At 45.9% G+C, this 27,027-nt stretch overlaps 1 protein-coding gene across 2 annotated transcripts in view; it reads left to right on the plus strand.

Moving 5' to 3' along the window:
• Positions 1-27,027, plus strand: part of LOC118012940 (ectodysplasin-A receptor-associated adapter protein-like) — a 131,356-nt gene that overhangs the window by 24,887 nt on the left and 79,442 nt on the right. For both annotated transcript variants that reach the window (XM_035008523.1, XM_035008522.1), the window contains one exon: positions 21,670-21,715. In XM_035008523.1, the coding sequence (XP_034864414.1) occupies positions 21,670-21,715 (46 nt within the window). The remainder of the gene's footprint in view (positions 1-21,669; positions 21,716-27,027) is intronic.

Here is a 27,027-nt window from a genome sequence, read left to right on the forward strand (position 1 = left end):
AAAGATATGTTCTTCACAATATGTAACATTTGGTGTGTGAGTGCTTTTTATCATTTGAAAACTAAAATCCACTTCTTTGAATGATGCAGAGGGAAAACATTGCAGCGTCCTCGTGTGCAAAGTCGAAGTCTGACATCTCAGACAAATTTCATAGAGAATCCTTTACTTTTAGGAACTTAAAATCCATACCCCATCTACTAGAGTGTGTCCTACTTCTACAATTTATTACAAGTGGCATTTGTTGAGCGTATGTTCTGAGACCAAACTTGGACTTGGTGTTCTTGGATGTAAGAAAAACAGGGGGTGGGGCAGGGAGGAGAGAAGACCCCTAAAGAGCTTATGGACTCGCTGGCGAAGCAGGGCACCCAACATGAGATTCTAGGTGTGGGGATGGTTCACAGGGCTTAAAAACGTTCATGGAACTTGGGGCGGCTGGGTGGCTCAGTCGGTTAAGCATCTGACTCTGAGTCATGAGTTCAATCCCCATGCTGGGCTCCATGGACACTACTTAGGGGGAAAAAAAAGTCTGTGGAACTTTATGTTCAAGAAAACACTTTCCAGAACCTTTAGCCAACAATGAAGTTTCAACCATGTGAACTACATGCACAAACATCTGGCAAATGAGACTAAAGCAAAATTTGTTCCAGTTTGTAGCCAACAATCCATGCCAAGAGGAAACCGGAATAATAATAAAAATAATAAATATCAGGTTGCTAACACGGAGTTAGAGGTGATAGAAAGAATGACGTTTTCCTCGATTTATGTTGTTTATTTGGTTTTACCAAACTAAAGTCTTTATCTTTTAAGTTTTAGAAACTACATGAAAGTACTGGGCTCATTTAGTTGTGACAAAAGTATCATACTAACGTTAAGGTGTTAATAATAAAGGAATTGGGGGCTCCTGGGTGGCTTAGTCGTTAAGCGTCTGCCTTCAGCTCAGGTCATGATCCCAGGGTCCTGGGATTGAGTCCCGCATCGGACTCCCTGCTCAGCGGGGAGCCTGCTTCTCCCTCTTCCTCTCCCTCTCCTGTTCCCCCTGCTTGTGCTCTCTTGCTCTGTCAAATAAATAAATAAAGTCTTTAAAAAATAATAATAATAAAGGAAATGGGGTATAGGGTATCCAGGAACTCTTTATACCATCTTCTCAAGATATCTGTAAGTCTAAAAGTATTCTAAAATAAAAAGGTATTTTATCTTATTTAAAGATTTATTTATTTTAGAGAGAGTACGTGCAGGTGAGGGGAGGGACAGAGGGAGAGGGAGAGAGAATCTCAAGCAGACTCCCTGCTGAGCATGGAGCCCGATGTGGGGCTCGATCCCGTGACCCTGAGATCATGACCTGAGCTCAAATCAAGAGTCGGCTGCTTAACCAACTGAGCCACCCAGGCGCCCCTAAAGTAAAAACGTATTTTAAAAACCACACTAAGTAAAATTTAGAATCTAGGAAAATGAAAAACCTCATTCACAATTCCACTACTCTAATATAACTGTCTTTTTGTCATTTGGATGTATTCCCTCATACATTTTTTTTCATATGAATAATTGTAAAAACTGTTTGTAAATATATCTTCCTTCTGTCATGTAATGTTATCTCACAAACTTTATTCAGTTTGTGCCATGGCTGTGAATGGCTGAATGGTATTACCGTCTCTGACATGGAAGTGACTCTGGGACGTGTGTCCAAGAGCAGGACGAGAGCATCCCTGCTACCAGCTTTGGTACCTGAGGAAAGAGCCACTGACAAATACTTTGCCTGGAGTTGAAGGATTAGGAGATCCTAGGTGATAAGGCTGAGGGATAAGTTGGAGCCCGGGCCCCAGAGCCTTGAATACCAGACACGGGTGGATGGAAGGTATTGGGCGTTGTGAGTGATGGACCAATGACCATATCCGGGAGCCCCAGGGAACTGCAGAGAAGATGAGGGTAAATTTTAAGCCTGTAACTGGGACCTGTTCCTACCAAAAATATAAATAAAGAATTCAGGAAGAAGATAGGATTCATGTGTTGCTGGGATTAAGTTCTGTTTGTCTGTGGGCTGTGAAACAGGAGATAGAGGTTTGAAGAGGTTGGGGTATGTGAGATTTGTGGCAATGCCCAGTAAGTGCTGGAAAACACAGCTCTAGGTCCTGGTTTAGGACTCTCGCATCAGGAGGTTATAGCTGAAGCCTCGGGAGTGGACGAGACTGCCAAGGAGGGAGTCCTTGTAGAAAGCAAAGGGGGGGGCCAGGGATGGAAGCTTGAGGAACACCTCATTTGAGGCCAGAGGAGAAAAGGAGCTCAGAAGCAGAAATTGGTCATTGGGATGAAAACGTAATTGTAAGGCTTAAAGAGTGAGTGGGTGATAAGAAAGTTCATGCAGTCCTGGAAGATTCCTTAAGGGAGCAAGGAAAAAATATTGAATTCTTGTTTGAGGGTGTTAGAAAATACAGGGGAAAAAAGCTGCTGCTTTTCAGGATGGGAAACAGTGGATTTTAAAGGATAAGGTATCACCAGGAGTGGAGAGATTCAAAACAGGAGAAGGAGAAGTAGTAATTAGTGGGGTTTGTTTTCCTTACAGGGTTAATGTTCCTAGCAAATACTCTTGATCTCAGCTCAGGTCTTGATCTCAGGGTTGTGAGTTCGAGTCCCCACATTGGGCTCCATGCTGGGTGTGGAGCCTAATTTTTAAAAAAATGTCCTGTGGGGAACACCCAACATATTGGTTTCCTTCAAGGAATGTATAATCTGGCAGGGAAGATCTATGCACACATATATTAGATAAATATCTGAGGCACATACCAATGAGTTAGCATTTTAAAAGTAAGAATCTCAGGGTGCCTGGGGGGCTCAGTCGGTTAAGCATCTGCCTTCGGGTCAGGTCATGATCCCGGAGTCCTGGGATCAAGCCCTGTATTGGGCTCCCCGCTCAGCGAGGAGTCTGCTTCTCCCTCTGACCCTCCCCCCTCTCATGTTCTCTCCCTCTCACTCTCTCTCAAATAAATAAAATCTTAAAAAATAAATAAAAGTAAGAATCTCAACTTTTTCAGAGACAGGACAAAAAGAAGACTGGATAGGTAAAGATACAAACATTCTTTTTAGTTGTCTAGAAGCTGGGATAGCTGATGTCAGATTTGAGTAGCGCCTTGAATGGCGACCCTTGAGTGGGGCAGGAAGGGAGGAAATCTAGTGAGGAGATTAGGAGTTAAAGGGTGTGTTCTGTCCATATGGCAGGGAGGCCAGAGGCGGTCATGAATGAGGCAGTGGCATGGTGGCATTTGATAAATTGGAAATGGATTGCAGCAGGATAGATGATGCCGCATTCATCCATCTGTCAAGTCTGATACCGCCACTCTCTTAGGTACTGGGGATATAATGGTGAATGCTTAGACCTACTGTCAAAGTTAGCATTTTGACATCTCCGGCCTGGAAAGCTGAGTAGTAATGTTTCTGGATGCTCCCAGAACAGAGGCCCCGTAGGCAGGTAAGCTGAGAAACTCTCCCTTAGATTCTTGGAGAATCTCAGCACATCTCCATAAAGGAAGGGAGGGAGAGGAGACAACTGGTCAAGTTCATTTGGCAGATAAGCAAACTTCTCTGAACAGAGGAAGCCATGTTTCTCCCACCACCTGGGCATGCCTGTTAACTTGGGCATCCAGTGGGGTTAACAGCTCTACTTTGGAAAGGGCTGCTTTGGGCAAAGAGGTCTTGGTCTCCCAGACCTGGGGAGCTTCCTGAGTCTCCCCGTAGAGTGATGGCATAAGAACAGAGTTTTAGACAAGTCATCCCAGCAGTGGCTCGTCCGGGGAGGCCTAGGGAGAAACTCGGAAGCTGTGGTGCTCAACCAGGAATGGGGTCCCCAGGGCTCGGGTATAAGATGTGGAGGGTAGAATGAAGAGAGGAGGGTGCCATTCCGAATACCTGTGCTGGTGTCTAGGGCTGCTGTTGCCAAAGCACCGCAAGTGGAGTGTCACCACTCTGGAGCCTCTAAGTCCGAGATGGATCCTTCTGAGGGTGCTGGGGGCAGGCTCTGCCCTTGCTTGTCAATGGCCATCTCCTCCCTGTGCGTGGCTCTCTGTATGAAGGTCCTCTTTTCACAGGGACGCCAGTCATACTGGTTTAGGGCACACCCTCATGACCTCATGGAACTCGATACCTCTGTAAAGAGCCCGTCTCCAAATACAGCCACGTTCTGAGGTGCTGGGGGCCAGGACCCCAACGTATCTCTTTGGGGGAGTACATAATTCAACTCATAAGAACATTTGCAAACAGAACAAAACGAGAACCAAATCACAACATGTTTGGAAGGAGGTGAGAGGGTTTGGTGTCTGTCAGGCTTGGGACTGAAGAGAAGGGACACTGGTGACTGCTGGTGACTGGGCACACGGGGGTCACTGTCAGAAATAGGAAAACAGCTAATCTGGGCAGTGGGGAGGCGGGGAATGAATTGATCTTTCTTTAAGCTCTTAAAATGTCATCCAGCACATCACAGAGGCTTCGTGGGCGTGCAACTAAGTAAGGCTGACCAGGAACAAACGGTATAATATCGAGTGTTTCCACTGGTAATAGTGCTCAGAGGGAAATGAAGCAAGGGCGAGGGACAGGGAACCCCAGGGACTGGGTGGGAGTCGCCATTTGTAATCGAGACTTGGAATCAAGCTTGCTGTGTTCTGGGTACCAGGGCAAATGACACATTTGGGGAACATGTGAAAAGAAAGCAGTCAAGGCAGAAGACGTGCAGAGTCCCCAGAAATCAAGAGCCTCAGGTACCAGCAGCCTACCCCCTTCCACCCGCCCAGCCCCTCTTGTGGCCATGTGCCTTGCAGGGACCCACAAGGCCAGGTTTCTCCCTCCAGAAACCCACAGGGGAGCTGAGCTGGCAGGACACGCAAGGAAACAAACACAGCCCAAGGCATTGACTTCGGGGGTTTAGACAGGCTCCTGCACCTTGAGACCACCCTGCTGGCCATCATTGAGAAGAGAGGCAGGCGGGGTAGAGACAAGGGAGTGGGGCAGGTTGTAGGAGCTCTGAGCTTCCAGAATAGGAAGAGGAGGGCGGAACCTTCCCAAACCCAGGAGTAGATTCTAAAAGCCCTATAGGTGATTCCGAGGCACCCCACTTCCTCTCCTGCAAACAAAATCACTGAATGGGAGGGATAGCATCTGGCCATGGGTTAAATTCACCTGTTCCACAGCAAGGCTGATGTATGAATAATTTTAGTTCACATTAACATAAATCTACAGTTGCAGTTATTGCGAGATTGGTCACAAATGTACCTCCTACCCTTCATCTGCCATATCCTCTCACCACCCTATCCTTCTTGGCCATTTTTAGATAATCCGTGAGCTTGACATGTGACTTTGCACAGAGAAGGGGCAGGGGTCTTTCGCTCATCAAGTGGTTGCTGTATGATCTGACGCCGTAGGCAGGAATGAGAATCCTTAAGGACAGATTTACAAAACATGGAAAGCACCTATTAGTGACCCATAGAAAACATTTAAATTTTTGTACTAAAATTAGTGCCCACCTATGATCTGCTCAGCCCAATGGATCTGGACCCTGACTGCACATAGGAATCACTTGGAGAACTTCTATGATACACCAATGCCTAGGTCCCATCCCTCAGAGATTCTAACTGAAACCAGGTTTGGTGTAGGCTCCCATCACAGATAGTTCTTTCCTTTTTTTTTTTAAGATTTTATTTATTCATTTGAGCCACAGAGATCCAGAGAGAGAGAGAGAGCATGAGCAGGGAGAGAGGCAGAGGGAGAGGGAGAAGCAGGCTCCCCACTGAGCCGGGAGCCCGATGCGGGGCTCGATCCCAGGACCCTGGGATCACGACCTGAGCTGAAGGCAGACGCTTAACCATCTGAGCCACCCAGGCGCACCTCACAGATAGTTCTTAATGCCCTGGGAACTTCACTGTGAGGCATAGTGAGGAAGGTTGGGGTAGATGTGCATCCATGCCGTGAGGGGTCCAGACCGCCCACAGCATTACCTTTTCATTTTCCATGCATGCTCCCACCTGCTCCTTCCCGGTGTAGCCCTGTGTGGTGCCTCCCTCCAAATGTCCCCTTTTCATAAGGACGCCCATCCTCTTGGATGAGGGTTACCTCTCTTGAACTCGATTACCTCTGTAAAGACCTTATTTCCAAATACAGTCATGTACTGAGGTTAGGACTCTGACATATGAATTTGGAGTGGAGGGGGTGGGAGGAGGCACAATTCAACCTAAAGCAGCATTCAGTGATCTGGTGTTGATTATATTACAGCATTTATCTTGGAATCTAATACTCGGTAGGTATTTAATAAGTGGAATGGATGGATGAATACCTACCTTCTAGCATCTGGGGTATTGTGTGCCGACCACTAATCTGTGCATAAAACACACACCCTGATTGTTTACATCCTCTTCCAAGCAGAAGGCCAGGGCTTTTCCCAACTAACTAATCCCCAAATAAAAGTCATGTTCTTATGAAAAGAAGATATGGGAAGTATTATTTCCTTTTTTTTTTTTCCCTTTGCGGGGATATAACTATTTTGTATATAGCTGTAATCACACTGTACATGTAATGTTTAAAAATATATATATTTATTTAATTTAGAGACAGTATGAGTGGGAGAGGGAGGGAGAATATCAAGTAGACTCTGCTGAGCGTGAAGCTCAACACTGGGCTCGATCTTATGACCCTGTGATCATGACCTGAGCCAAAACTAAGAGTCTGACTGAGCCACCCAAGCACCCCTCCTTTCTCAACTTAATACAGTGTCCTAAGCATTCTAAGAGGTTAATGGGATGTAATCAAAAGAATAATAATTAACCTTTTTAAGGCCAAAAGTTATTCCAAGCACTCACCTGTATGAACTCATTTAATCTCCCAAATAACCCTATGTGGGATGCACTATTATTATGTCTGTTTTACAGATGCACACTGTGACACAGAGAGGTTAAATAATTTCTTTACGGTCAGTCAGCTACTGAGTAGGAGAGCCAAGATTTGAACCGTGCAGGCATATTGACTCCAGACTCCATGCTTGGGGTTGCTACTGGCCTCACCATGGGCTTTGGAGCTAGGCGGACCTACAAGGCCCCTAGCTCTGTCACCTTGAGCTGGTTACCTCACCTCTCTCGGTCAGTTTCCTCCGTCCTAAAATGGGTAGAATAGTACCAGTCTCCTGGCACACAGTAAACGCTCAATAAATATCTGGTTAGTGTTGCATTTAAATGAACATCATACCGTACCTGATTGACTCTTGGCCTTAAAGCTCAAAGCTTGTCTCCTCACCTCCAGCTCAGGCCTGATTGAAATTTTGAGGCCCAAAGAAATATGGACGTAGTTCCTCTCTCCTTCCCCACGTGAGAACACAGCACCATATAATGACCTGATGTGGACGGAGCACTCCCAGCTGAATGTTTGCATTTGCCCCCAACAGCCAACCCCAGTCGCTTCTCCCCCAGTGGTATACCACACCGTCTTACCTGAGTAAGGCCCTTTCAAGATGGCTCCGATCCACTTGGCCACGGGAAATTTGTCAGGGGCAGGGACAGCTCCCTTGTCACTTCCTCATACATGCAGGTTCGGGCCTCCCAGTGGCAGAAGGGTTGGGCCCGGAGTATCTACATGTCAATCGGCATCCAGTCAAGGAGTGGGAGGCTGGCCTTCCCCTTTTGGCAAGCACCCCCCCACAGGTGGTGATCCTGAGGCCCCCTCACCTGGCTTGGATGGGCAGAGAGGCTCCCCTCCCTCCTAATGGCAGGGGAAGGGAAATAGCCGCTTCTTCCAGTTCCTTCAAAGAAATCTCTTACAAAAGCTGAAGGTGGGGTTGGGGTAATTAAAGGTCGCACCACCACTTTGGGCCCCTTCTTAGCCAGTCCTTTGGGATTTACCTGGCACCTCACTGGGGAATATATGCATACTATTGTCCTCCACTTGGGGCCCCAGGCAAAACTCTTGAGACACTAGGAAAATGTCCCATCTCGTATCCTGTGATATTCATGGTCATAGAGTAATTTAAGAGTTTCCTTATTGTGGAACTTGAGGCTGTTTCAGCTGTTTTGCTCTCTGAAATACTGCTGTGGTGAACATCCTTCCCCTGCCTCTCCCCCCCCGCCACCCCTGTATAAGGCTGTACATTTCTTAGACTACATTTGCATCTGTATTTACAGACTAGACCTACCAGGCCAGACTGCTAGTCTGACCTTCCTCCAAACGAGTTAGAAGAGCTCACATCAGTTCCTAGTGACAAACGCCACCAAATAAAAAGAAGATGCTGTTTTATCTGTTGAAAGCCTCTCAATAACTAAGTGATTTCTTTGAAATTGAACAAAACCTTTTTTTTCCTGTTTTTTTTTATTCTTATGTTAATCCCCATACATTACATCCTTAGTTTTAGATGAAGTGTTCCATGAATCATTGTTTGTGCACAACACCCAGTGCTCCATGCAGAATGTGCCCTCCTCAATACCCACCACCAGGCTAACCCATCCTCCCACCCCTCCCCTCTAGAACCCTGTTTGTTTTTCAGAGTCCATCGTCTCTCATGGTTCGTCTACCCCTCCGTTTTCCCCCGCTTCATTCTTCCCCTCCCGCTACCTTCTTCTTCTTTTTTTTTCTTAACATATATTGCATTATTTGTTTCAGAGGTACAGATCTGAGATTCAACCGTCTTGCACAATTCACGGCGCTTACCAGAGCACATACCCTCCCCAGTGTCTATCACCCAGTCACACCATCCCTCCCACCCCACCCCCCACTCCAGCAACCCTCAGTTTGTTTCCTACAATTAAGAATTCCTCATATCAGTGAGATCATATGATACATGTCTTTCTCTGTTTGACTTATTTGAACAAAACCTTTTAAAGATAAAGCTGCACAGTATGTTGCCCAGACTAGATGGGAGGGGGGCAGGGGGCCCACACCCAGTTTTTCAGCCATCGAATGCCAAGCATGCTTGTTGATAGTATTACACCAAGTACCCTACTGAGGACCAAGACTGAAGTTCTCAACCCTTTGCAAGCCAGAGAACGATCTTAGTTAATGACTGACGCCCAAGACATTGTGGCCAATCTTGAGTCTTGTTTGTTCATCAAAGAAACAGAAGTCTTTTATTTCCAAGGACACATGTTTTGTATCTTAGGTGGGACTCTCTCCCCCCACCCTGTGGCCTTGACCCCTCATCTACCATCCATGCCTCTTCTTTTTTTTTTTTTTAAATATTTATTTATTAGAGAGAGAGAAAGCAGGAGGAGGGGCAGAGCGAGAAGGAGGAGGAGTCTCAAGCAGACTTCTGTGCTGAGCAGGGAGCCCAGATGGAACTCGATCCCACAACCCTGAGATCACGACCTGAGCCAAAACCAAGAGAGCCACCAGCTGCGCCACCCAGGCACCTGCGTGACTTCCTTTCTGATCTCTGGGTCCTCACCTTCCTCCCAGCTCCCAGAGGCCAGCTAGCTAGGCACTGCTGATCCTGACAATTTAGAACGTGAGTTTGGGCCCAGATGTGCAAACTGACAGCGTGGCAGGGTTCGGGCCGAAGGGGCCCCCAGAAATCATGTTCGTGGTTTCTGTTTTACAGCAGAGGGAACCAGAGACCATTGATGAGGGACAGCGTGGGGACCTGTGCCTTGACCTGGGTCACCCTCCCCACCCAACCCCTCCCCACCCCCGATGCCCAGCATTTCTGAGTTAGTAGCCACTGCTCTTCCCAGTTGCTGCTGGGCCTCTTGCCTGGGGAGATTTTCGGCTTTTCCCACAGTTCTAAATGCTCTCTGTCTGGCAGCGCCGCGTGGGTCAGAGCGACTGCAACAAAACCGGTAAACGGTGGGCCTGCTCTTTTGCTTAAATTGGATTGAGAGGTAGTTGGCAAAATCCTCTCCAGCAGCCACATTGCCTTGGCAGAGCCACTGATCTAGCAGACTCTACAAACCCGAAGCAATTATGTGAGTTATAATAACAGGGAACGGACCCAGGCAGTGCTCGCCGGCGGTGGTATCTGAGGGGAGGCAGCCTGGCAGGTCACCACCTGCCCTTCCGCAGCAATCCGTTCAAGCGCCAACAAGATGTGCTTAACAGATTGCTGAGCCCTCTGGTTTGTTCTTTGAGGGAAAAGCAGGGAGCTCTGGCTGGAGGAGATACTTAGTCGTCTCTCACTTCATCCCTGAGACTGACGTTTCGAGAATGAGGAAGCAGTGCTGTTAAGTAAAACTAGAAAACTTTCCGTGGAGCCCGAACTTGCTATTTTTAACTCTGGTGAGAGGGACTTCCTTCGGCTTTGCAGTCCCTTGCCAGCAGTCCAAACTGGAGTGCCCTTTCTTGAAACAGGCTGGGAGAGGGCTCCTGAGGCATGGCTGTTGGGGCATTTAGAGGAAGGGGAAGGAATTTCAAGGGTGGGTTTTGCTGGGATGGAACCACCTGTTCTGTAAATGTAAGTATTATACATCTCCCACTTCCCCTGCTCCCTCTCTCCTTCACCTACCCACCTTCCACCCCTGCCCCCGAGTCTGCACACTTGACCACCTCACCTCTACTAAGGGGATTGGGGATTGGGGTGCCCCATGTGGAGAACAGATACACAAACCCCTTAAAACCAAGCAGTACCAGGTGAATTTGATTAGAGTCTTTCAAAGGGGTAGATCTTTTCTTTGTCTTGATACCCTAGACAGTTTTGCCTAAAGCACATAAAGATCTGACTCCCAGGATAGAACTTAACTTCCTCAGGTTGTATCATCTTACTTGTTCTAGACTAAATTTGTGTATCCAGCAAGGTGACCTTCCACTGGCCTGCCTCCTCGCTCTGCTTGTGCCATCCCTGGGAATGACTGCAGCTGGTAGCACATCATCACAGGGAGCAAATCCTCTACCCCCACCCCCCAACACCCAACCTTGTCCCTTTTCTGCTCTTCCTCCTCCTCTCTCGCCCTGCCTACAGGCTCAGCTCTCAACAGCCCTCACCTTGTCAGGCATTTCGGGCGGCGCTGCTCTTGCTGATTTTTGGTGGACCCTGCCTTGCCTCGCGCTCGGCTGGGGTAGACCAGGACCACCTGTATTCTGTGTTTCTGAATGCTGGACACAATAATGAAATGTAAACTGCTGTTCCCACAACAAATTCATGCTGTCCACTGCAGTCGTCATTCCAGGGCCTTGAAAATGTTTTCTTTAATAAACTTGTCAGAAATGAAATTTTAAAAGAAAAATCAAAGTACAGACAGTCCCCAACTTAGAATGGGCCAACTTAATGATTTTTTGACTTTACGGGGGTGCAAACACGAAATGTGTTCAGTAGAAACCGCACTTGAGATTTGAGATACGCGTATTTTCTCGGGCTAGCGATCCCCAGTACGATCCTCTCTCCTGATGCCAGGCAGCGGCCCCAGCTTCCAGGCAACCACACAATCACAAGGGTCAACAGCCAACACACCGACAACCCTTCTGCACCCACACAGCCGTTCTGCTTCCCACTGTCAGTAGGGTGCTCAGTCAATGACATGAGATCTTCTGCACTTTATCAAATGCTCTTGCCCAACTGCAAGAGATGCTCTTGTCCAACTGCGGCCTAATATAAGTGTTCTCTCTCTCTCTTTTTTTTAAGATTTACTTATTTGAGAGAGTGAGCATGCAGGAGGGAGGGGCAAGGGAAAGAGAGAGAAGCTTAAGCAGACTTGCTGCCGAGCATGGGGCTCGATCCCACAACCTGGAGATCACGACCTGAGCCGAAACCAAGAGTCTGAGGCTTAATTGACTGAGCCACCCAGACTCCCCAGCTAGTGTTAAGTGTTCTGAGCACATTTAAGGTCAACTGGGCTGAGCTATGATGTTCGGTAGGTTAGCTATCATAGGATATTTTCAACTTACAATGGGTTTATTGGGATATAACCCTGTCAGAAGTCAAGGAAGATCTATAATCTAATTTGATAGGCTAATGTGATATTTTATTAACTTATTTCTACTTTTGGGCCAAGTCAAAATAATATATTTGTGGTCGGACACATATAAGCCAAAGGGGAGAAATGCCAGCTTTCTAGCACTTAGTAATTATTTCCCTAGGAACAGCATAAGAGGAGCTTATTACTCACGAAGTTATACAGTCCCTCATTATATCCACTCTAATTGTTTGACTTAAAGGCTTCTGTTCTCATTATCATTTAGTGCTTTATTGACTGTAATGCCTTTGAATTTCACCAGTGAGTTAGAATTTCACTAGACTTCGCGCTGGTGTGGGTGTGGGGTACAGCCACCTACATGCACGGCTGAGAGTGCAAACTGATACAACTTTCAGAACCCTGGTTGGCAGCATCTATTACTCATCGATCAGGCGATCTCCCTTTAAGGATCCTACAGAAATCACAGCAGAGTGTGTTTGAAATAGAGAAAAATTGCAGATAACCTACATGCCCATCTGTAGGGACTGGTTGAATACATTTTGGTACTTTGACACAGTACAATTAAAACCATTAGAAAGAGGAGAGACCACTGGCCTTAAAAGATATCCATAAGATATTATTTTTTTAAAGATTTTATTTATTTATTTGAAAGAAAGAGAGCATGAGCGGAGGGGAGGGGCAGAGGGAAAAGCAGACTCCCTACTAAGCAGGGAGCCCAAGACGGGGCTCGATCCCAAGACCCTGAGATCATAACCTGAGCCAAAGGCAGACGTTTAACTGACTGAGCCACCCGGCCACCCTCCATAAGATATTATTAAATAAAACAAATTGTAGGGGTGCCTGGGTGGCTCAGTTGGTTAAGCGTCTGACTCTTGATTTCGGCTCAGGTCATGATCTCAGGTTGTGAGATCGAGCTCCACATTGGGCTTCATATTGGGTGGGAATCCTGCTTAAAATTCTTTCTCCCTCTTCCTCTGCTCCTCCTCCACTTAAAAAAAAAAAAAGTGCAGACTAGTATGGTTTGGGGTTAAAAAACTGTCTCAGTCTTGGTTCCTGTGACTAAGGAATCAGGAAGGACATGCCCCAGATTGTAACCAGTAACCTCTGAGGGGGAGATGGGCTGAGAGATTGAGAGAAAGATTTTCACATCTTTTGTGGCTTTTTGAAAAAACAGTTTGAATAACAATATTCCTTAACTTACAGTGGGGTTATGCCCTCATAAACCCATCGTAAGTTAAAAATATTTAAGTTGAAAATGCGTTACTGGGCGCCTGGGTGGCTCAGTCGGTTGGGCGTCTGCCTTTGGCTCAGGTCATGATCCCAGAGTCCTGGGATCGAGTCCCACGTCAGGCTCCCTGCTCAGCATGGAGTCTGCTTCTCCCGCTCCCTCTCTCTCACAAAAATAAATAAAATCTAAAAAAAGAAAAGAAAAAAGAAAATGTATTGCTACACCTAACTTACCAAACATCATAGCTCAGCCCAGCCAACTTTAAATATGCTCAGAACACTTATGTTAGCCTGCCATTGGGCAAGAGCATCTCACATGAAGCCTATTTGATAAAGTGCAGATCTCATGTCATTGACTCAGCACCCTACTGACAGTGGGAAGCAGAACGGCTGTGTGGGTGCAGAAGGGTTGTCGGTGTGTTGGCTGTTGACCCTTGTGATTGTGTGGTTGCCTGGAAGCTGGGGCTGCTGCCTGGCATCAGGAGAGAGGATCATACTGGGGATCGCTAGCCCGGGAAAATATGCATATCCCAAATCTCAAGTGCGGTTTCTACTGAACACGTATCGCATTTGCACCCCTGTAAAGTCAAAAAATCATAAGCCTTTTTTTAAAAGAAAAATCAGTCAGGAGCCATCTGTATTTTTTATTTTGTGTGTATTTTTGGTATTTTTTTTCAAATTAAAGTCATGGAATAACTCATTCAAACATATGAATGGTATTTAGGCCTAACCAACTTCCAGGGGTGCCTGGGTGGCTCAGTTGGTGAAGTGTCTGCCTTCGGCTCAGGTCATGATCTCAGGGTCCTGGGATCGAGTCCTGCATCGGGCTCCCTGCTCAGTGGAGAGCCTGCTTCTCCCTCTCCCTCTGCCCCTCCCCCACTCATTCTCTCTCTCTCTCTCTCTCTCAAATAAATAAATAAAATCTTAAATTAAAAAAAAAGGCCTAACCAACTTCCATATATTGACACTTGCAACCAAGTGGTCTGTCTTCAGCCCCACATAATTACGCACCACGGGAAGATGATAGGGTAAACTGCAGAGTGGTGAGGGTGCCTGCTCATCTTGCAGCCTTGCACGAGTGTGTGCTCTGGCATCGCGTGCATCCTGCACCCGCGATTTGCGAGTGTTAGAAATCTAGGCAGAAACCCCCTGCCTCTCTGAGACACCCTCTCCCTTTGCATGTGCAAACTGTAACCTCCTGTGAAACACTTGATGATATTTTGGAACAGTAATCAACTAAACTTCATGCTCAAGGGGAAAACCCCTCCCTCCTTCACCTTTGAAACAGTAGCAAGGGTGTGAAATTACACCTGAGCGTGCCCGGCCTCCAAGTCACAGGAGTAGCTGCTCCGGGCTTTGACCTCCACTTCAACTCCAGAAATAGCAGGTCTTCCTTACAGTTGGATAGAACCCTCTTTGAACCAAATGTACACAAACCCACAGGTTCGCTCTCACCCCAGCAAAGCAGTGCAGCCTTTATTTGAAATTTCCATTCTTCTGCCTTTCGTTCTTTCATCCTCAGTGGAACTTTCCCTGTTCCCTGAGGTCTCACTTGAATTCCTGCCCACCTTCGTGCTCCCCTGGCTTTCTCTCCGTGCCTTTCTAACACGTTACTCATTCCTTGTGGTATCAATATTTATGCTCATGTCTTTGTTTCCTTACCGGCTTGGAACCTTGCAGCCGCGAGGATATGGAGATCCTTTGTCTCCATATTCCAAGCCTTAGAATGGCCTCGGACACTGAGTCGGTGCTTGGTAAATGTATCCTAAATTAAATACATTTCTAAAGGCCAGTTTCTGGAATATACTTTCAAATAAATAGATATGCCCAGCTTTTTATATATATAGTATACTTCAGTAAAAAGTAAAAGTGTAAACAGTTAGCTGCAACAATCGTATTTAATTTGCAGAAAAAAGAATTAAGTATAAATTGCTTTAGAAAAATCCAACAGGAGACTCATAGTCTAGTCCTAATGTGTAGAAGCAGATGATCGATACATTCATTCAGGAGAGTTACACAGATACCCACTGTGTCTTGGGAATTCACATCACTGAAAGTGGCTTGAGTTTCACTGGCTGTGTGACAGGAGACTCTAGAACAGTCTAAATCCGAGCTGTAGAAGATCTGTTACTATTGCACACCTAAGCTTTTAAAATTATATTTTCAAAGCCATTTACTAAAATATTGTCTTAAAGCACAGAGATCAAGCTTTAGCATTGGTTGTTCTCCCAAAGAAGCTACTCAAGGAATTTGATTGAACTGGTACCTCAAGTGGATAAGTCTATTTGCGTGGAAGGTAGCTCTTTTCTGGCTCTTTGGGTATAATTCAGGTTGCTGCAACCAAGTGAGCAGTGATAACTTGGTTTGGGTCTTCATGGTGGTTTCCAGCCAGACTCCGGTGATAATTGGGTTAACCAACCTGTTGAGTGCTTTCCCACCCAGTTTTCCTTTCCCTGGTTTACAAAATAACAAAGATGGAACTCTTTATTCATTAGCTAAGCATAGACATTTAAAGATGGAACTAGACAGTCCAGAAGAGCATGTTTCCTAGAAGACTAACTCCTAGGTACCGATTAGTACCTTCCCCATCAATCTGTCAGCGTCTTCTGCTTATCAGTCCATCCCCACGTGGGATACACATTCATCTCTGAGGAGAAAGTTTCCCCACAGTGTGTTCTTGGCCTTTGGGTTTCTGTTGCCGTGTGAAATCTGTGAAATTTCCAGAGGTGGCTCTTTGTCACCCTAAGCAGAAATGGGACCTGGCAACTCATTTATAAGCTAACCAAAGTACAAAACGAGTGTAACCTAGCCAACTTTCTGCTCAAAGAATTCTTGGCAGCAGTTAACACCTTTTCCCAAGTGTAAGGTAATTCCCCCATATTCACAATGAGAAGGCTTTACAAAATGGGGATTTTCTTTAGCTTGCTTGGATATATAAAACATTGGTGTTCAACTTTGCGGTCCCTTCAAATTTCCTAAGGAGATTAAGAAAAATTTTTTTTATTGTGGTAAAATACACATAACATAATATTTACCATCTTGGCCATTTTTAAGTACATGGTTCTGTGGCATTAAGTCCATTCGGGCTGTGCAGCCATCACCACCATCCATCTCTAGAACTTCTTCATCTTCCCCAACTGAAACTCTATACCCATTAAATACTAATTCTCCCTTCTCCACTCACCCCACATCCCAGTAATCACTATTTTACTTTCTGTCTTTTGAATTTGATTCCTCTAAGTACTTCATATAACTGGAATCATATAGTATTTTTCCCTTTGTGACTGGCTTATTTCACTTGCCATAATGTCCTCAAGGTTCATCCATGTTTGTAGCCTGGGACAGAATCTCCTTCCTTTTTAAGGCTGGGTCATATTCGACATTTTGTCAATCCATTCATCTGTCAACAGTCGTTTGGTTTGTTTCCATCTTTTTTCTTATCTAGACCTTTCTTTTTTGGCACATGGACCCAACCATACCCAGAAACTATTCTCTCCCACAAAACCAATACTTTATACTTGAACTTAGTTCAGAATTAAAATAAAGCTTTTAAACAGAAATCTTTTTTGTCATTTGTAAATGGTAGTTCTTCGCTCCTGAGAAGTGCTTGGAGTAGTCAGTGAGCTAACCCAAAGCATCATGTGCCTGGCACATAGTATGCACTCTGCAGAAGTAAGTCTTTGAGAAGTCTGGAAAGAATTAGGAAAGAAGAAAGGGGGTAGAATGAGGGGACTGGTTTCAGAGGTTGGCTTAGAACAGGGGAGACTTGTATGTGATAGGAGGCCCTGGCTCATTTCTCCTGCTGTCTTGGGTTGCTCACAGCTAAGCCCAGTGCCGTTCTGGCCTACAACTCTGTCCTTCTCCATGTTCCTGGAGCAGTTTTAATGGGAGCAGCAGATCACAAGCTACGGCTTGTGCAACTGAGCACCATTCATTCCCTCAGGCCCCAGTCCTAGGTCCCAGGGATGCCACAGGCTGGACCTCCGTGCCCAAGTCACAGCTCCCCCAGTCCCTTGGACTCCGGTTCCTAGAACTGGGCTTATGTTAGGTTCCCAACACCGCATACTTCCTGAGGACTGGTACTGGCCCCGTCTGCCACCCGGGATCATCTGCCCATGTTTCCTACTGGTATGTCACATCCCTCTGAAATCCAGGTGGAGCCCACAGTCTCCTTTTGGAAATCCCTCACATCAGCTGCTTCCAGAACCATCACAGAACTTGCCACATCCTCTGTATCCTGGGCCTTGTCCATGAGCTGATCCTCTGCTCCCTTGTCCATCTCAGACCACTCCTCAGGGCTGAGCTGTAGCAAGAGACCCCCCTGCGACAATGCTGGGTTCAGTTATATTGAACTAACATTTCTGAACACAGCATCTAAGCTCAGTGCTAGGCAATATAAAGATGGATAAGATATGTTCCAACCTTCCCGGTTTTAAAGTGCCATTAAAAACATCTGCACAGGACCATAGTTCAAGGATAAAGGTTGGGCCTTGAAGATGAAAAGACACCATCTCTTTGGAGATAGGAGAAAAGGAGAATACACAGGCCCAGCCCCTTCTTGGGATAAGGGACGCAAATGGGTATGAGGCCTTCAGCTGAGTGGAAAAGGTTTGGAACAAAACCCAAGGGGGCCTTAAGGAGGACAATGGAAGAAAAACCGAGGAGCAGTTGAGACCCAGCTGAGATCAGATATGTGATCTTATGAATGTGGGAGGTTTATTTCTCCCAAGTAATACTCAGCAGTTCAGAGCAAGACAGGGGGAAGGGAGGGCAGAGCTAAGGACTGGCCAGGGGCCAACAGCTGACAGACAAGTCTAGAGTGTTTATAAACACATGGCTAAGACACTGGACCATGACTGAGTGGACAGGAATCCAGGTGAGGCCAGAACAATGGAGTGGGGGTGGAGGCCACAGAATCAGTGACCAAGAAGATGAGGCCAACGAGTAGGGTCAGAGGGCATGAGGGAAGCATGGAGAGAGCATCATGGAGGATGGCAGTTCATCCCCTGCTCTGGAGACCACAGACTCCACACCATATTTGTGTCTTCTTTCCTCCTCCCTCCCACTCACTGTCCCTTCCACAGATACTATGTGTTATCTGTTTCCAACATGCTAATCACAGGACAGCCTAGACAAGGGCCCTTGCCTGGTAGTCCAGAGTTTAGTGCAGAAGAGAGACACTTCAACTCCTCACACCCAGTGTAGCAAGCGTCCTGTGGGGTGCACAGACAGGATGCCATGGGAACACCCCAACACATGACCCACACTGGGAGTTTGCAGAAGGCTTTCCAAGAAGTGATGTCTGAGCCGGGACCTCAAAGATAAGAGGAAGTTAAGCAGACAGAAGGGTGAGGGGAGTGTAGCTCTGCAGGCTGACACCTCTCCGCACCGCCCACCTGGTAGAAGCTGGCTTTCACTTCCATCTCTCAGCTGGAACTGCTTTCAGATATCACCACTCATCGCCTCACCACATCTTGTCTTCGCGGGGCGCACAGAGCCCCTAAACTTTCCCTAACTTGATGTTGTCACCTTTTGCTTTTCTCCCTCCTCTCTGACCTCCCTTCTCTGCTTCCCCCTTTGTGCCCTCCCCTGCCCCCGAAATATAGGTGTCGGTGTGTTCTTCAAGGCTGTGACCACACGTCTTGCTCTCCAGCATCTCTCTCCTTCCGTAATCATGTCAACATCCATATTTTCCTCTCCGGCCCTAGCCTCCCTCAAGGACCCAGCACCATGTTTTCAACAGCCACGGACATCTCATGGCCTTATCCATCGCTCTTCAAAACTCTTGATTTCATCGCCTTTCGCCTCATGACGGTACCCCTGTGGTGGCTCCAGCCTTATCCCTTCCTTTCCCAGATGCGTGGTCTGGGGTCTCATTAATCGTCACCTCCGAGGCCATCTTGCTTGCCCCGCCCCCACTCCCCGCAGTCACCTGGCCTGTACGTGCTCCCTAACCGCCATGTACCTGTGCTGCACACACAGTAGGGGGCATTTCCTGCTCCGCTTCCGCATAGCTCTGAGCAGGCCTGCTTCTGGAGGGAGCTCCCGAGTGAGCGCGCCGTTGTATTTGAGATGAAGCCAGCTCCTCAGACGGGCTTCCAGGCCTCAGTGTGGCCTCAGAGTGCCTCCCTCTATCGCCTCTCATGGCCTCTGCTTCAGAGGAAGTGCCCTAAGGCGCCACATTGCCACTTCCTTGCCGGCTCACGTGGGCCTCTGGTTCAGTGCCCTTGCCTCCAAGCGCCCACTGTCCAGACCCTTAGCAAAGCTTATCTCAAGTATCTCTGGTTCAAAGAAACCCCCTGTGGTTTTTTCCATCAGAGGAAACGTCTCCTCTCTGACTGTCTACACCCAGTACTGGAACCCATCACTGTCTGCCTTGTATTTTAGTTAGTTGTGTGCGTCTTTACTTCCCCAGCCTATCTGAAGGCAGGCCTTGAGGTCAGGGGTTCAGATTTCTTTATCTCTGTATACAGGTTCAACACAGGGAACTGGTACATCCTGGGTGCTCCATCCGGAGGTGTGGAGTAAAGGCGTGAATGTGGTTTCCGTAAGGCCATTTTAAAAAATGCAAAAATAAGTCTCTTCTGATTTCACTCTTAGAAAACTAACCTAAGGGGCGCCTGGGTGGCTCAGTTGGTTAAGCGACTGCCTTCGGCTCAGGTCATGATCCTGGAGTCCCGGGATCGAGTCCCGCATTGGGCTCCCTGCTCGGCAGGGGGTCTGCTTCTCCCTCTGACCCTCCTCCCTCTCATGCTCTCTGTCTCACATTCTCTCTCTCAAATAAATAAATAAAATCTTTAGGGAAAAAAAAAAAGAAAAGAAGAAATCTATTAAAAAAAAAAAAAAGAAAGAAAAAGAAAACTAACCTAAGAAGTATCATAACATAATAATCAGAGCAAGAACAGAGATCATAGATATTATTCTATTATTCTGTCTCCATCAACCTTCACAAGTCATTCTGAGTCACGTCATGTCCCTCGTCTCTGTCACAGGGATGATTCTGGCCAGACATTGTCTTTGGTAAAAATGTTCTCCAGGTTATGAGACATCAGGTCACATTTGCCATGTAACATAGTCTCTCGTTAAAGGAAAGCTCATGGCTTAGCGGGGACCTCCACTTTCACATTTGTGGCTCTCAACACCAGCTGAAGGTCCTGTTTCTGTTTGCTCCATGCATGTTTCCAATTCAGTGAGCAGAACCATGACTTTGCTGATAAAAAAAAGCATGCCTGCCCAGTCCTGCCACACTTGTACAGATGTGGGAAGGCAGGTCCCTACATGACCCGTCGAACAGTGGCCCTACCATTGTGGAGCTTCTGGGGTTAGGCTTGTAAAAGTAAAAAAAAAAAAAAAAAAGATTTTTGTTCTTTCAAAAATTTCCTATAACCCTGACCCCCTGTATGCATAGAGCGAGCAGGTTGCTTTTCATTCCAGTTAGGACAGTGATGAGAGGCAAGACTCAAACAGAAACAAGAAATATTTAGATTCGTTGGGGGGTGAGGGGGACGGGGATCTGGCTGGTTAAACATTGGAATGCTTCTTATGTGGGAAAAAAAATGAGGCTCATAATTAGACAAATGTATCTACATGGCTGAGACATGGGGATTTATGAGCTCAGAGTGAGGGGGAGGGCTTCTTAGATGATGAAGAGAAAAAGACTTTTTAAAAGGCATGACCCCAGGGCATTAGCACATCTTTCAGGGCGAAACTGAGAACGCAGAGCACCTTAGGGATGAGCCAGTCTGTCGGCCACCTTAATCTACAAATGAGGATGCAGAGACCCAAGCCAGTAAGTGAGGTGTTTCAGGTTATTAGTGTAGCTGGATGAAAACCCAGGGCTTCTGACCCCACGCTGGTGCTGCTTCTGGAACCTGATGGAGGGGGTCATACTAGCTGCAGGGAGAGGCTTTCATTGTCTGAAGATGTCGTTAACATAAACAAACGTGTCCTGAGGATGGTCTCCTCTGCTGACTTCATTGAAAACACACACACACACACACACACACACACCACCCCCCCCACCCCCCTCCAGCGAGGGAAACTATATCCCTCCATGGAGCCTATCCTGTAGCACGGCCTTGTTTGTAAAAACAGAACCCCCAGCAGAAGGGCAGAAACGCGATCATCTCTCAAGAGATTTGGACACTTCCTTTGGACCGTGTCTCTTGGCCGTTTTGAAATATATTTTTAAAAAATACTATAGATACTGAAACGAATTACAACCTAGACTGACAGCAAGCCCAAACAAAGAGTAGATAGGGAATAAAATAAAAATCATCCCTCGTGTGAAATAAAAGTAAAATGGTAGCACATTGTTTCATTCACTGGGGTCTGCTGTGTGCCAGGCACTGTCCTGGGAACGGAGGACCCAGCACAGCGAGCAAACAGACCAAAGCTCCTGCCCTCCAGGAGCTCCTATTCTAGAAGAAACGCATAGTTTCATACCCATTACAATAGTGTTCTTGGGATCCATCACCACCCACCCTGCCAGGCTCTGGTGGAAATTTAACTACATTGGAAAATTGATACTCTCTCCGTTCATATATGGGTATACTTCTAATGAAGGTTGCTTTCTGGTTGACAGGGAGAAGAAAATGGCTTTCCAGACAGTACTGGAGATCCCCTTTCAGGTAAAGGATTGATTCTGCAGAGGTCTGGGCTTTTCTGATAACTGGCGTGATGGAATTAAAGATAATTTGCAAATATGTTTATCATTAACTTTAAAAATCTGTATTATAGGCTAGAGAAACTTTCCAACCACAGGCCCAGGGGAAGTGGAAGGAAATGGTAACCAGATTTCACAAAAGCCTTCAAAGAGTATTTTCTCCGAGCTGACCCTATTTGGCTTGTGAAGGGCACAGCCGGGTTCTCAATAGGAAAAGTTTAGGAGGGGGTAACAGTCACAACAGAGCTGGGGGGCTTGGCATTGATGGAAAACTGCCAGGTGGAAGAAGGCAATGGGGCTGGGGCCAAGCAGGCCCATGGGAAGGGCCAGCTCAGCCAGTCACTGCCTCCCATCCCTTCTCTGTGCCTGGGGCACTCCATTAGCCAAGGAGCCCCTCCTGCACTGGCCATGTGCTCCCCCCAGTCTGCCGCTGGTGTGTTTAACCAGAGAAACAGTAAGATCTGCCTCCTTCCCCACTTGTTACTGTAAGTTGGAAACTTTGGCAGTCTTTAGATTTCTTATTAATTCATCATGGAGAAAATCTGGAGTGAGCATTAAAAGAAGCTACCAAAAGAATAACTAAAAAACATTAAAACCTCCCTAATGTTTTCTATACCTCTTAAAACACATATTGAAAGACCTGAGTCATCAGGGTTTTGTTTCTTTCTTTCTTGGGGGGAGGGTGGTGGACCCTAAAACCCTCAGGATAATGTGTCACCAATCCTACCTAGACTGTGCCCATGTAACCATGCTGAAAATCGGAACATGTGGTGTATAGTCAACTTTTTCCCCCCCTTAGAAACACAATATGAGCAGTGCCTGGGTGGCTCAGTCAGTTAACATCCCACTCTTGATCTCAGCTCAGGTCTCAATCTCAGGGTCATGAGTTCAAGCCCTGCATTGGGCTCTACTTAAAAGAAAAGAAGAGAAAGAAAAGAAAAGAAAAAGAAAAGAAAGAAAAGAAAAAGAAAGAAAGAGAAAGAAAGAAAGAAAGAAAGAAAGAAAGAAAGAAAGAAAGAAAGAAAGAAAGAGAAAGAAAGAAAAAGAAAGACAGATGTTAGCAGCAGTTATCTCTGGGTGGTGAGACTCTAGGTGATTTTTTTTTTCATTCAGTAGATTTTTATTTATTAAGGACCTACTGTGTGAGTCTCAGAGCAAAAGTATAGCTCTGGGAGACAGAAGTTGTGATCCTGGTTCCAGTCCAGCCACTACCCTGCTGTGATGAGAGAAGTCAAAGGGGAAACTGAGCCAGCTGAATTTGTACTGGAGCCTTCCCAGCAGGTTTCACGGTACAGGCCTAAGGTCAGGGTCCCATCTGGACACCCTGTTGGAACTTGCCTTCCCTGGACCACACCCCCCCACCAGAGGCTAGGACTGCTGGCCAGTAATTCTCTCTCTTCCACAAATGCTGCAGCCGACAAACTCAGAAGCACTAGCTGGGTGATGTGAGGAGGAGAAAGCATCTTTGCTCACAAGCAGTCAATTTTTGTTTTCTTTCCACTCTCCTATATTTTTTAAATTTCTAACATGAGTGGATATCAGAAAAAATATCTCTCCCCCCAAACTGTAACCTGTATATACAAATCTGTATATAACAAATGATCAGATGTAGGCAAAAATATATAATATGTGATAAAATAACCAAGGAAATCCATAAAAGGCTAACTGATCGACCTCAGTGGTAAGAGCATGAATTTTTTTCCCCTATGCTCATCTGAATTTTCAGATTTTCTGCAGTAAGCACATATTTCTTTTCTTTTTTTTTTTTAAGATTTTATTTATTTGACAGAGATACAGTGAAAGAGAAAGAACAAGCAGGGGTAGCAGCAGAGGGAGAGGGAGAAGCAGGCTTCCCGCCGAGCAGGGAGTCCCATGTGGGGCTCGATCCCAGGATCCTGGGATCATGACCTGAGCCGAAGACAGTGGCTTAACTGACTGAGCCACCCAGGTGCCCCTTTCTTTTCTAATAAAAAAAAAACACACAACACCTGTATTTAAACTTTTAAAAGACTAACACCCTACACACTAATGTGGAATGTGAGCTAAAATGAAAATGGATAAAGTAAGTTGTTTAGGAATATCTATAAACCTTTATGATTTAAGGTTGTTGTTGACTAATAGATTAACTTTAATCAAATTTCAGTTGTCTCTTAAAAAATTATACCTGTGTCAAAATGAAATGGAAGACTTTTGAAGAGAATAAACTTTTCACAGTGATAGGTAAAATGCTTGAGTACGGATGGTGCTGTTGAAGTCAATGCCTTTCGCACCCAGCATGCTACCCTGCACACAAGAGTGAGTGTTCAGGTGTTTGGTTGGATTTTTGTTTTTGTTTTTGTTTTTCATAAACAAGGAGATGAGAGACACTGACTTAATGGCTTTGCTCTTGAGTAAACTGGCAAAAGCTGATCTGTATATTTCGGTCTTTGAGTGAGAGTATCAACTTAAGTAAGCTTTATCGTTTTAGTTACAAACACTAATTTAGCACTTACTATATACCAGGCCCTGTTGTAAGCACTTTAAAGAGCCGCTTAGAAAAAGTGCACATGACAGCTCTGAACTTATTTTCCTCACAAGATGGAGGTTACAGAAGCGATGCAGGGTCACGTGGCTGGTGCTGGGTCATGGGAGTCCTAAGTGGGACTCAAGCCTGGGGCCTGGCCAGGAGCTCAAGCCCAACCACCAAACCAGGCTGCCTCTGGTCAGATGCATTGCCCGGGGAGTACACACATTGAATGCTTGAGTGTCATACAGGGGGGGTGAGGGTCAACTATCTCAGATACAGTCTTAATCGGGAACAAAGCCAAAGCCCACCCTCACACCCCTGCCCCCAAAGTCAGTCTCTGAAACACAGTAATACCTTTCACAAAAAGCTCGATACTTTCCCTGGATCAGGCCCTCAGGCCCTGAACTCAGAGCCTGGATTTTATTTAATTCTTGTCTTTGAAAACCTTAGTTATCTGTGATCCAACTTATAGCTGGTTAAAATAAGCAATGTGGGGACAATGGAAGGCACTGCCCCAGAGGGAGGGATTAGACAGACATGGGAAATGACAGCCGACAGTTTGTAAGCAAGGAAAGAAAAAGAATACAAATCAGACTCAGCTACCCCTGGAAAAGCAGAGTCTCCTTCGTGGAACCAATGAGTAAAGAAGCAAACGCCCGCAGGAGGCAGAGCACAAGAAAGAAGACTCTGCAGTTCCCCCCGTTAATAGAATAATGCACCTGCTCTCCACACTGGGCCAGTTTTTCAAGGATGATTTTCTGACAACCTTGCATAATTCAGCACTTGCCCAACCTAAACCTAATTTCCCCACAGAAATTCATGTAAAATAGGATTGTTACTTTTGTTTCAAATTAGGTCCATTACATGACACTTTGTTCATATGTTTGTGTCACGTAATTTCAGAATCCGAATTCACATGGAATTCTATGCTGAATTTTTACCTGGGTCCTTCCTGACCTAAGTTTTTTTTTTTTTTCTTAAAGTGCCCTCTACACTCCAGCTTTGATGACAAAATCGAGGTGCAGCGTGATCTTATAGCCCAGATCCTTCCAATTTGTCAGGTCACAGCTGCTGCCAACTTGATGTCTCCTTAAAAGGGTGTTTTAGAGAGAGAGAGAGAGAATGAAATTGCATTGTTTTTCCCTTTGGTTAAGAGATCAAATGCCCACCAAAAGCCCTTGGGTTAGTTTCTTGGGAGATAAAAATAGTTCTTCAATCATTTTCTAGCTCAAAGCATATAAACTACCTCCGATGAATAATGTGGGGGGTGTGAGTGTGTGTGCACCCCAGTGATTTATCAAAGCCATAAGCTGACATTTTAAATATATTTCCAACCACATTGGAAACCACACACACATAGAAAAAAGCATGAGTTTATACCCTGAACACACATAACTGCCGAAGTATTTGACTCTGCTCTCACACTTTGTTGGTATTTTGCAGGCTCCAAATCTGATAATTTATAGACATTTGGGATAGAGTTATTTTATTTCAAGACCACAATATTTTGCTATTTGCTAAGTTGCCAATAAAAAAATGTTTACTATTTAATTGTTTGAATTAACTCAAGACCTAGTTATCCTGGGGAACATTATTATAAATGATCTAAGAGCTCACAGTGGTCCTGAGCACACTGGAGGGAAACACCGTGTGGTAATAGTTCTCGAAAAGCCAGAGTGTACAAGATAAAACGGCACCTACCCTGCAGGGAGACACATTAAGTCAATCTGTGATCTACTGCCAACATCTGACTGGAGCCAATTTCTAGGCTCAAGTAATCATGACCTTTGTGAATCCTGAATCTTGTTCCAGTTTACAATTAACTGTTAATTGACCAGTATTTTAAAACCCGCCAGCCCCAAACCAGAGTTAGACATTGCGCTGTTGGATGTGAGCTGTTTCTTACCGTTGTTTTAAATGACAGAGCCACACCTTGAGGGCGAACATTCTAGAATCCTGAAATGCTTTTTTAAAGTCTATGTAAATGTGTGTGTGAGAGAGAGGATGAAGAGTAGGGGGAGAGGACAGAAAACACCCCATAGGAAAACCCACTCATCTACTGTTGAGTGTGGGGACATGTTATCTGTTCAAAGACTTAATCACTGAACAGACACACCATCTCAAAAGTAGCTCTGATTCCAAAATGTAATTATGGTAGGCCCTTCTGACTAAGCACTTACTCTGCGGATGTCTTTAAGGCAATGGTTTTCAACTCTGGCTGCATTTTAGAATTCCCAGGGGAGCCTTTGAAAATTCCCATGTCCCTCCTGCACCCCAGGACCAATTAAACAAGGATTTCAGTGGGTGGGGCCAGAGGGTTGGGGGTGTGGGCAGGGTTCTGGGGGAGGAGGAGTTCCATCTTTGTGGCCAAGGTTGAGAACTACTGCTTTAAAAAGGGCTGTTGGTTGTGCTTCCTTACCCACAGCTATTAATCCTTTAAAGCCTCAACCCACGGCATGGTGGGCAGGCAACAATGGATGATCTCATTCAATCCTTGCAACAACCTTGTGAAAGAGGTCTCACTGTCCCTGTTCAGGGAGTGAGGATATGGCCTTGGCGAGCTCGGTTACCTGTCCAAGTCGCACACCTGCATCGTGCTAGCTGATACTGACAGTCAGTTGGCATGCCTCTAAAGCTGTTCTTCATCTCTGTGGTACACAGGTTACTTCTTCTCCATAGCGACCAGGCATCTTTCTTCTGCCTTATATATGCTCAGTTAGCACAAAAAAAAAAAAAAAAAAAGTTTCAGTTGAGCTGGAATTTTCTAGATA

Source organism: Mirounga leonina, unplaced genomic scaffold (assembly GCF_011800145.1).
Source record: "Mirounga leonina isolate KUSES-001 unplaced genomic scaffold, KU_Mleo_1.0 Mir_152, whole genome shotgun sequence".
NCBI lineage: Eukaryota > Metazoa > Chordata > Mammalia > Carnivora > Phocidae > Mirounga > Mirounga leonina.